Source organism: Crinia signifera, chromosome 1 (assembly GCF_055691185.1).
Source record: "Crinia signifera chromosome 1, ASM5569118v1, whole genome shotgun sequence".
Taxonomy (NCBI): Eukaryota; Metazoa; Chordata; class Amphibia; order Anura; family Myobatrachidae; genus Crinia; species Crinia signifera.
Window position 1 is genome coordinate 93,152,829 of NC_139217.1, and position 12,081 is coordinate 93,164,909.

The window sequence follows — 12,081 nt, forward strand, 5'->3', positions numbered from 1 at the left end:
TTAAAGGTAGTGCCCCAAAAAGAGAGTTATCTTTCTTCTTCTTTCTACTTTAAATAAATTATCCCTACTCTAACCATTGTTACCTAAAATTGGAGCCAGGCAATTCAGTATAAAGGAAGGACAGAGCAGTAGGACTAGTAAGGATGGATGGTATATAAAGAATAACATCCTGATGGACACTATCACAAAATAGACAAAATCTACAAAGTTATTCGCCTCACAAAGCTAGTCCTACACTATATAGCTAATGAGGGCTAAACTGCTTATTTACAGGTTTAGCAGATATAAGGCGATGTCCTACTATACATGCACTAGAGGCTGGCACTTGTAAGATGATCAGAGATCCCGGCAACACAAGGGAATCCCTTGATAAACATACGTCATTGCCTCTATGGATACATACATGACATTATTACTTTTGTGAGCTCGGCCTATGTTTTCACACCAACGGTAATCAATGGTGTCATAAACCAGCAATTCCTCAAGGGAAAAATAGTTCCACTGTCGAATACCTATTAAAAAAGAAAAAGAAGAGGATGTAGTTTGTCAAATAGGGGAAAAAAAAAAAAAAAAACGGTTAAAGAAAATAATAACTAAAGAATTACCGCCGTGGAAGCCTTCTCGCGTCAGGATCGAGTGTATGAAATAATCAATTTCTGGGTAAGGTGAGGCCTGATAGCCCTTCATGCTGCCTGGGTCAAAGGAAAATTATTTTGATTTCATTTTGTACACTGGGCACAACCTGACAGTTACATTTACAATGGTAATAGGAATAAATGCTAAAAATCAGACATTTTACTCCAATTGCCCTTTTATTACTGATTCAGGCCTGCTGGCTGGGCTGCGTATATTCGCTGCCTAGCGAGCAGGTAAACCCCGCTCAGCCAAACACACACCGCCAATGGGCACGCCCATGAAACACTGGACAGGCCCCAGCGACAATACCCTGGCTGCAAATTATTTTGCAAATGCCCTGGTGAGTAAAAAACCTGCCAAAGGCGTTCGCTCGGGTGGGTTTGCACATATGACTATGGGCATGCGCAGACCCCCACCATCGGATTCGGGGACGAATTAGGACCTGTACGATGAGGTCTGAATTTGACCCTAAGTTCAACAAGGATGCCTCTCAGGGGGGTAGATGTATGAAGCAGTGATAAGGGAGGAGAAGTGATAAAGTGTCTGGTACTTTATCACCGGCCAATCAGCTCTCAACTGTTCAGTTACAGGCTGGGTTTTAAAAGGGACAGTCAGGAGCTTTATCACTTCTCCTCCCTTATCACTGCTTCATACAACTACCCCTCAGAGTCATCCTTTATTGTGTGCCCCATTCTGGAGCCCCTAGCCAGCTGCCTACTGGCAGAGCCGGTCCTTAGCACAAGACACCTAGGGCCAAATGTAATAGGGTGAGTTTCAGAAAATGAGAGATTTTGCCATGTAATTGATTGCTGCTTTAAAAAACATGGGAAAACTCTCCCAAAATCTCTGACTTCTGAATCTCTCATCCTATTACATTTGGCCCATAGTAACACCTTCCAATCTACAGTACAGCACGTCCCTGCGCAATCTTCCAGGATATAGACAATTGCTTGCGAAAGTATTCATCCCCAAAAATTCAATTATTTGTTTCTATTACAAAAGAAATGTATACAGACTGTTCAAGACAGTATGCTCTTAACAGTAGATTTAAATTAAGAATTCATTATCCGTCTACATATATAAACCTTTTCTTACAACTAAACACTTCTATCTTCCAGAGCATAGGGGATAAATACAATTATCAGATGAAAGATATTGCCTTATACTGTATATTGGCTTTTCTATTTGCTGTTATTTGGGAGTCATTTAAAAAAATCATCTTTTATGGATAAAATACCCTCAAATTCATATAGCTTTGATCACACATTAAGCAAAAGGGAAGCTTTGAAAATGAAGACCAAAGAGCATTTTAAGAAAGAAAACATTATAGGGGCCCATTTATCAATAATCCCATTTACAATGCGATCTGGGTGGTATATTACCTCCCAGGATCGTATTGTACAATGCGATCCTAACGACGGTAAGGATCATCCCCCGCTTGCAGGAACAAGGCTACGAAAGGACCCCATCCCTGTGATGTGCCCCGGTAAAACTAAAATATACTAAACAGATGTAAATGTTCTCCCAATGATACCTGAAATAATTGACCCTTCAGGATTGAGGCGTGCGGTCCTATTCTTCCCACTTTCTGGGCTTCCACAGGTTAAAATCTTTAAAGAATCTGTAAATCTGATTAAGAAACATGCATTTCTCATTCTACGAAATAAGAACTTCTTAAGATTATATTTTTGTTTATACAATTTATATATGAAGTATAGAAAAAGTACATGTATTATACAATCACATCCTGACGTTATAGGTTACCAAGTGTCTGGTAGTGAAGAACAAATGTAATAAATGTAGTGCTGGAGTTTGGGATCTCTGATCAGAGCTGCAGTATACAGGAACATACCTGACATTGCTGATTAGGGAGCAGAGGAAGATGTTCTCCTCTGCGGAGACATGTTTCGGAGGCTTCCCAGAAAACTTGTTATCTTCCGCTAATTTAAACACAGCGTTTTTCCCCAGTTTTGAGGATCTATATAAACGGAAATTTCGGTTTTTCGTGTAAACACCTATAAGGAACGAGCCAAACAGGTGAAGGAATGGAGGTGAAAAACAAATAGTGAATTTAATGTAAGTTAATCAGTAGGCAATGAAAGAGGCATTTATTAGGCAACAATACAATATAACAATTAGTAACACTTGATTTGTTGGACAGATAAAAATCCAGCATTTGCATTACTATTGCAAAACCAGGGTGGGAGTTTTCAAGTATACAGATCACGGTCTGAATATTGGTATTATTTCTGAACTAGAAATTATTTTTTATTTTATATGGATAAATCTGAATGGATACACATCCCCTTGCATGCGTCCACACTGGCGAAATATCATTCGATGGACACTGACCATGTGCAGGGGAACGGCAAGCGTTTTTATGGGGACGCCCAAAAAACACTGGGCGATCCCCTGCTACTGCACCTACCCACCCCTCCTGGAGTAGATCAGCCCGGCAAACCCCGCACATGCACAAACCCAGACCTTCGGGGGCGGGACCAAATTTGTCCCGTTACGTACTGGTCTGAATCGGCCCCAAAGTTCCTTACATGCATTTGACACCAGTGTGGGTTCTAGGTTTGTTAGAGGGTACCCCCTTATAGGTTATGAGAAACAGCATATAATTGTGAATGATACCTGGCCAATGTTAAATGAAGCGTGCATTGCAGGGGTAATGGCTTTTTAAGACAACATGTGAATTTGACAATCTATGGCAGGCCTGGCCAACCTGTGGCTCTCCACATGTTGTCAAACTACAAATCCCATCATGCCTTGCCACAGTTTTGCAAGGCATGCTGGGATTTGTAGTTTCACAACATCTGGAGAGCCACAGGTTGGCCTGTCCTGATCTATGGCATGAGTTTTACCTAACAGTTCATGTCTGGGGCATTGGAAACCATTGTTCTAACAATACAGAATGGATTATTTGGAATAGATTGAAACCACTGTAAAGCAAAGCTACAGTAATAATGCTAGAAACATTCCTTACACCCTAAATTCTTTTCTGTATAAATTGTACAACAATAAGTCTTAAGCTCCACAAAAGAAAAATAGCTGGTGTAACCGCACACATTGTATACATGACAGTCACATGCTGTTCATAAATGCAAGCTAAGAACAACTGGGCAGGTAATACTACAATCAGGGGTGTGGCTCAAGCATTAATAAGATGAATATCATCAGGGCACGATCAGTGTCATAGATAGAACCACCGCACTGCCCTTGTTGCCCAGGATTATGGCAGCAGAAGACCACCTTCGGCGATTTTGTTGGCATGTTTTGAAGGAGATATCTGGACCAAGACAGCTAGTTGGTTTGCTGACATTTCGCTTGTGAAGGTGTCTATGGTGATGTTATATTAGACATTTAAGTGAAACATCAGCAAAAGGCAATAGTAGGTGGATGTGCACATTACTATATCATGGTAGTTCTCAATTAATTCATAGTACAACTGTGAGAAACGGCAGGCCAATGTACTTGGGGAATGTATTCCCTGAGATTGGAAAGGGTATTCAATCTGGATTCCCACTGTCAGGACGCTCCTGACAGTCATTTTTGCTGACATCCGATGTAACCTCAACAGTCAATATTCGGACTGTCGACATGGCCGTGGAATGTCCAAAATGGCCGCGGACTCGACAATCCACGGCTGTTTCCGACAATACCGATGTGCCTCCATAGAGAGGCGATTCTGGTGCAGGCGACTCCCGGCCGGGATTAAATACTGAACTGCCCAATCATTCCACCTGCTGGAAATATCGTCAAGGATTGAATACCCACCCAAAGTGTCTCACTCTAGGATGAAGTACATAATTATTTCTGTGTTACTGTAGTTGGCCTTAACCACCCCCAGCACTGCTTTTCTGTGTGCGAACCCCACTCACCAGAGGATGTCAGGGAAAATACAAACTATTCCCTCCACATCTAAACAAACACACACTCTTATACAAAACCAACCTAGATCAATGAAAAGTTGTTTTCCACCATTTCTACCGCACACAAGCAGAGAAGACAGACCACAGTCCTTCTCAATCACACTCTGGTTTGCAGGACAACCTGATTCCGAGGCTGGATTTTCTTTAATAGAAGTAACCGTGCATTCACTTACAGGGAAAAGGGGTTTTAAAGCAGTCTTAATAAAATTGCCTAGAAAAAAAAGCATAGAAGAGCATTACAATAAGTACATGACACAAATGTTTTAATTGAGATTATAATCTACCAATAAATACATTATCAATTTTGATCATCCTTGTGTCTCAGGCATACTCCAGGAATGCAGCAGTAAATATGCTATTAGCTATGAAACAAGTATAAACAAAGTCTTGACTAGATGTAGCCTGTAATTGGCAGGAATGGTGTCAGACTGTAACACAATGTAAGTAGGCTGAATAATATCCAGGCCATTTGTTTACAAGTTATAAAAAGGAGAATAAACCGAAAAATGCGCCCTTTCAGCAGGTGCATCTAATTTACCATGAAAGTTTCCTGGACCCATGCCAAACTGAATCTGCCACAGAGGTCAGCATTATAAAATATAAACTTCAACAAATTAAGATTTAACTTGTTTGTAGGCTCCTCCCCTTCTACATTCTATAAGCACAGGGATGGGGAACCTTCTGTCCTCCAGCTGTTGTTGAACTGCACATCCCAGCATGCCCTGCTTCAGCTTTGCTATTTGGCCATGCTAAAACTGTTGCATGGCATGCTGGTATGTGTAGTTCAACAACAGCTGGAGGGCCAAAGGTTCCCCATCCCTACACTAGCCGATTGGAGATCATTTTACAATAAGATAACCCCAAAATTATGGACACTGCATTAAAGTGAATGACTTGCCACATGACAGAAATCCACCCTCACTGCGGTATCAGAATGCAGTATGATGTTGCAATTATACAAGCTAAACAAAGCAACTCGGCTAATCTGCTTTTTACGGTGAAGCAGTGATCTGTTTGCCTAAAAGGAAAGGAAAAACAGAGGTTTATGACCAGCCAATTAGGATTGAGATGGTTTAGTTCTTAGCTTTTAAAAGGCAAATGCTTCACATGGTCTTCTGGGTCCAGCGTCAGAGTCTTCATGACTTCTGGGAGCTCTTGCTTTACCACCAATACTCCCCTAGTGCCCAACCATAACCCCCCTTGCAGCCAAACCCAGACTATTTCAACTTGTATGCTAGGATTGGTTGTAAGGTGTTCTGCGGAGTCAGTGTCACTGCTGGTGCCTTCAAAAGCAAACTGTGGGCTTTGGGCAGTGCTGGACTCTTGGGGTGTCTTTAGCCCTGTGCTGAGCAATCTACAGTAGTTTAGCACAGATAGCTGACACACATGCTATGTACCAGCGATGTGTGCTGACCAATCTGTGCTGACCTGTGTTCTCTGGTGAGAACACTGACGATCTGAGTAAATCGTGACTACATGCAGTCAAGATCTAGACAGGCGATGCCATCGATTGGGGCATACACACGCATTGATCCGTGCTTAATTTCTAAGCGATCTAGTCAGAGAGCTGAAATCGCCCCGTGTTTATGGACCTTATGATTGAAAGCATCTAGGAAAAATACAGGAAGCAATAGTAGCTTATTTACCAAGTAAGCATGGGTGCAATAAGCTTGTTCTGTCACTGCAAGTATAACATGCACAATATTACTCACCTGCAGAAGGTTTTATACACAGTGTCCAAGGTGCACTTACCAACATGGATGTTATCCTTAAAGGCTGCGTTGGTCAATACAAATATTAAATGACGACTAAACTTTTCTTCAGTGCTGGAATCTAGGTTTAAGACACAATCTGCAGAGGACTTAATGCCAAAACATTCCTCAAGCTTTCTACTGAAAAACTGAAGAAATAAAAATCTGTTAAATGTAAGTCATTGCAGCATAACTACAGAGCAATTAGCCTGCAACGCATCATACTTTGATAATCCCTCTGGGCTAAAAGGAGACCCAATGACCAATCCAGTCTACCGTAACTAGTGACAAACTGGCACCAGTGTCTTTTCGATCCTGGGAACCAGGTATTTACCCTCTGTATATTCCTGAAATGGCCAAGTAAATGTTGAGCTCTATTGCACAGTAGCACCCTTGGCATGTTCTATGTATTACCTGCAAGCTCTATATAGTATACTAGTAAGCCCACTCAAAGCAAAAGCTTGGAAAGCTAGACTGCTACATTCTGTGTTTGTGCATGTGTAAGAAAGCTATGTAGTTTCACTCTCTGCCAGCAGATGGCAGTGTTTCAGAGACTCACGGGCACTAGACATATATATATATATATATATATATATATATATATATATATAGATGATCAGAGGTCCTGTGCTAGGAACTAGGCACTGAAGTTGTGCATATATCAAACCAACTTTTCTCCAACCATCCAGCTGCACATGCGAGTCACAATGTTATTGCTGTGAATGGCAGTGATAAGAAATCATAATTATCGGGTCTATGACTCAATAACTAATAATGCCCCTAAGCATGTGAATATGTATCATGCAATGTAACAGTGAGAGCAGAAACCAATAGGCACTATGCAAATACAGTATAAGCATTTATGGGATAGAGATAAGTAGGTGTGCATTTAGCCATTATACATATGCGAACTTACACTGCACAGGACCCTGGTGTGTTTTCTACAGTTCATTGTTGTTGTCAATTTTGTATATTACATGCACTAGCAGTATTTGTATTATATATATTTATCAAAGGGCCAAGACACTCGCTCTATTGATCAGCAAAGTTTTGTAGCAATTCAACCTAATCTTGTCAGAAACCGACAATATCATAAATATCGGCCCACTTAGTCACAAAGTACACAATTACATTAATGGGATGTGGTTCATCGGTCGACAGTCAATAGGTCGAACACTAATGGTTTGCCCTGGAAAAGGTGGACATGAGTTTTTCAGGATTTTGTTTTTTATAAACTGACTTGTTCTTACTTTACTATCCCAGCGGGAATAGCGGGAGAATAAAATACCGTGTTTCCCCGATAATTAGACCTACCCCGAATTTGGAACATTTGTCCAAAATAAGCCCTCCCCCGAAAATAAGACCTATGAAATTTCCCATAGATTTTTTTACAGTTGTTAAAGTGTAGCCCTGCTCAGCCCCGCTCACCTCGCCTGTACGGTAATACCGCGGCTCCCGTTCCCAGGGATGCATTGCGGTAGGCGCGGCGTGACGTCACGCCGCGCACATCACGCGGCTGCTGAACAGTACAGCCTGTGCAGCACACAGCGCCGACGGATGTTTTGGGGCCATCAATACCGTACCGTACGGAGTTCCGGTAAACAAACAGGTTTGGGGCCATCAAGAATGTGGGGGCATGTGGGTTCAATTTTGAGATGGTGGACTGGGGCATGTTTTAAAGAGGCAGTGGGGCATTTTTTAAAGGAGCACTGGGGCATGTTTTATATAAGCCCTCCCTATGGTCTTTTTTGAGTGAAAAAAAAAAATAAGACAGTGTCTTTCTATCGGGGAAACACGGTAGTACCAGAAGCATGGCGAGCGCAGCGAGCCATGCGAGGGGGTGCGGTACACTTATACGGTCTCCATGTCGACCTATGTCAACATAAACAAAATTTAAAAAAAAAAAAACAACAACTCATGTCAACATTTTGTCCTTCTCAACCTTTTGCCTGTCGACCATTAGTGGTCAAACTATTGAATGTCAACTATGACCGATACCCATTTAAACCTGCTTTGCGATTAGTTTATTTATTGGAGATGGGACTATGGTCATTTTATTTGTAATATTTTTACCAAGTAACAACTGCACATACTTAATAATTTTAGCTGGTAATTGGTGCTCTAACGTTAGCTCTTATTAATGTTCCATAAAAGGTTAGGCAGTTACAGCTATATGAACTACCTTTGACCAAACCTGTGAATAGCTCAGTGGGTATTATTCTAACAACATCACCAGCCAACATGTGCTGCTTATAACCATTCCACCATAGTGTAGATGTCATTTGTAGTAACAGACCATGGAGTACAGCAGCCAGAAACAGGTAGAACAAGAAAGTGGTGACTGACAATAAGGATCCAAACACTGCAAGAAGCCAAGCCCTGGGACACAACATACCTCTAGGACATTACAATAAGCAGAAAATAATTAGGCGGGAAGAGGGAACTTCTGTCTTTCATCTACTAAGCAATACATTTTCTAGCTACTTAGTAATATTTTAGCCAACGCCTCCCAGGCAAACAGAATTGTTCACAGACCTGGTCGCCAAAATCCTGAGGCTGTCAGCACCTCGCAGACTATTATTCACTCTTCAGAGTTATGGTGTGTACACACGGTACTTTTTGCCTTCCGATGTTGACGATATAGTCAACATCGGATCGGAATCGGATGCAGATCGCAAGGGTTTTAACCCTTCAGATCCCGATCCGGATGCACATTCACGTATCGCAAGGCAGAAAGTCTTGTCTGCCTTGACTATATAGTGCAGATCTGCACTATATAGTCAGACTTGTATGCAAATCGGATGTGCCTTCAGATACTATCCACGATCCGATCTGATCGTGGATAGTATCTGAAGGCACATCTGACCGTGTGTACACACCATTAAAGTCAGCGTATTCTTTAAGGCAAACATTATGGGGCATCATGTGCGATTTAACCCCTTCCCGACATTTGACGTACATTTACGTCATGGCCGGGATGTACTTCCCGACACATGGCATAAATGTACGTCATGACTTTAAACTGTCACTGCGTCTAGAGACGCAGTGACAGAGGGACGATGTCTGCTGTCCCTGACAGCAGACATGTCCCTGCATGCCCAGGGGGGGCTGCGATGCCGCCCCCCCGTCGGCGATCGCTGTGATTGGCTGTTCAGTGTGAACAGCCATTCACAGCGTTTTCCTGTGTTACCAGCGAATCAGACGCTCGGTAACACAGGTGTCAATCACCGCCGGGCGTCAGGGGGCATGAGGGGGTCATCGGTGACGATGACACCTCACCCCACCCTCACCCCACCTGCCCCCAAGGCTGTGATTGGTCCGTCGGACCGACAGCCAATCACAGCCAAGGCGCGACATTTAAACTAACGGTGACTGCGCTGCAGACGCCATTCCGGTCTGGAATAGCGTGCAGAGCGGTCACCGTGCCTATCTGCCGTGATACTGACCTGATCCTTGCTAATACTTACCTGATCCTTGCAAATACCTTACCTGATCACTGCTTGTAGCGTGCTGGACGCTTCCTGGATCTGACTTCTTGGGACTTCCTGCTGCTGCTGCAGTGTGATAGAGAGATAGAGAGAGAGATAGAGAGATAGTGACAGAGAGAGCTATATTTTGTGTCTGCTACCCCCCCTTTTTGGGGGTGCAGGGTTTTTTTATATATAAATAACTGTCAGTGCTGCTGCTGCAGTGTCATAGAGTGATAGATAGTGATAGATAGTGATAGATAGTGAGAGATAGAGAGATAGAGAGATTTGTGTCTGCTACCCCCCCTTTTTGGGAGTGCAGGTTTTTTTTTTAATATATATCACTGTCAGTGCTGCTGCTGCAGTGTCATAGAGTGATAGATAGTGAGAGATAGAGAGATAGAGAGAGATAGTGACAGAGAGTGATAGAGAGTGTATATTTTGTGTCTGCTACCCCCCCTTTTGTGCTGATCAGTATATCTGTGCTGATCAGCAACTTTTTGGGGGCGCAGGGTTTTTTTTTTTTATATATACCTGTCAGTTGCTGCCAGTTGCACCAAAGGTTGTGCACCTGCTGCCCCTCACTGGTAATCAGTGTCGCATCACTGATCACCTTTTTTTTTTTTGAGAGTGCTGTGGGGTCTTTTTTAAATTTTTTTTTTACACACACTGTGATTTTGTGGGTGTCCTGTGGCCACTGTGCGCTGATCAGTGACGTACATCACTGATCAGCTTTTTCGGCACAGGGTTGATCTATTTTTTTTTTTTTTTGATCAAATTCCTGTTGCCTTTGAGCGCTGTTCAGTGACGGACGTTACATCTGTGCTCAATATTTGGCGCAGGACCTTTTTTTTTTTTTTTTTTTTACCCCTTCAATTTTTTTTTTTTTTTTTTACCCCTTCAATTTTTTTTTTTTTTTATTGGGATCAAATTCCTGTATAAAGTATTTTTTTTTTTCTGCACTACATACACACTACACACTACATACCCCCCGGGTTGAAATAAAGTTTGTACCCCCCCCTACACTATACACGTGTTAAAACATTTCACTACCAGTAACACAAAAATAAAAATGGCATCCCAAATGTCATCCCAAATGTCATCCCAGTCATCCAGAAGAATGTATTCAGCGGAGGAGGCATATGCCATGCTTGCCTCTGACTCTGACACAGCCAGTGATGCAAGCGGGGAATTTGAAGGATTTGTCTTAAGCTCCTCTTCCTCCTCTGGTGATGAGGGACCCCCTCAAAGACGCACCCGTAGAGCAGCTGAGATCCCCCCCCAATAATTGATCTCGTATGGACCCCACCACCAGACAATTTTGAGCCCCAGGTTCCTGAGTTTTTGGCCATGCCAGGAATCCAATTTGATTCCACAGGTCTCAGAGAAATTGACTTTTTCAAATTATTTTTCTCTGATGATTTTATAAATTTAATGGTGGACCAAACTAATTTATATGCCCAGCAGTTTATTGCTCAAAACCCCACGTCATCATTTGCTAGGTGGACCCCTGTAGATGCAGTAGAGATGATGACGTTTTGGGGTCTGGTGTTTCATATGGGCATAGTAAAAAAGCCAGAAATTAGGCAATATTGGAGTACAGATGTTCTGTACAGCACCCCATTTTACCGTATGGCCATTCCCCGGGCTCGATTTGAGACGATCCTTAAATTTTTGCATTACAACGATAATGCACAGTGCCCTCCCAGAGATGATCCCACCTTTGACCGGCTATTCAAAGTCAGGCCGGTCATTGATCATTTCAGTGCCAAATTTGCAGAGATGTACATCCCTGAAAAATTTATTTGTATTGACGAGTCCCTTATACATTTTAAAGGAAGGGTTAAATTCCGCCAGTACCTTCCCAGTAAGAGGGCAAGGTATGGCATAAAAATGTATAAGCTGTGTGAAAGCACCTCAGGGTACACCCACATGTTTAGGGTATATGAAGGGAAGGATTCAAGAATTGAACCGCCAGAATGCCCCCCCTCCCTCGTAGGTGTTAGTGGAAAAATTGTCTGGGATTTAGTGCACCCCTTCCTGGATAAAGGTTATCACCTCTATGTGGATAACTTTTACACTAGCATCCCCCTGTTTAAGGCCCTTGGTTCAAGAGGTACAGCAGCTTGCGGTACTGTGCGCAAGAACCAAAGAGGCCTCCCAAAAACGCACATTGCCCAAGTAATGAGAAGGGGTGAAAGCAGGGGAATATGCACCGAAAATATGTTGTTGGTCAAATATAAGGACAAGAGGGATGTCCTTATACTGACAACAATTCACGGAGACAGTACC

The 12,081-nt window shown here is 42.5% G+C and overlaps 1 protein-coding gene across 4 annotated transcripts in view; it reads right to left on the reverse strand.

The window, feature by feature from the left end:
• Positions 1-12,081, reverse strand: part of PRIMPOL (primase and DNA directed polymerase) — a 33,663-nt gene that overhangs the window by 2,819 nt on the left and 18,763 nt on the right. For all 4 annotated transcript variants that reach the window (XM_083170362.1, XM_083170380.1, XM_083170371.1 and 1 more), the window contains 6 exons: positions 6,324-6,471; positions 4,594-4,782; positions 2,489-2,651; positions 2,171-2,265; positions 606-692; positions 404-512 (listed from right to left, as the gene is read on the reverse strand). In XM_083170362.1, coding sequence (XP_083026488.1) covers positions 404-512; positions 606-692; positions 2,171-2,265; positions 2,489-2,651; positions 4,594-4,782; positions 6,324-6,471 — 791 coding nt within the window. The remainder of the gene's footprint in view (positions 1-403; positions 513-605; positions 693-2,170; positions 2,266-2,488; positions 2,652-4,593; positions 4,783-6,323; positions 6,472-12,081) is intronic.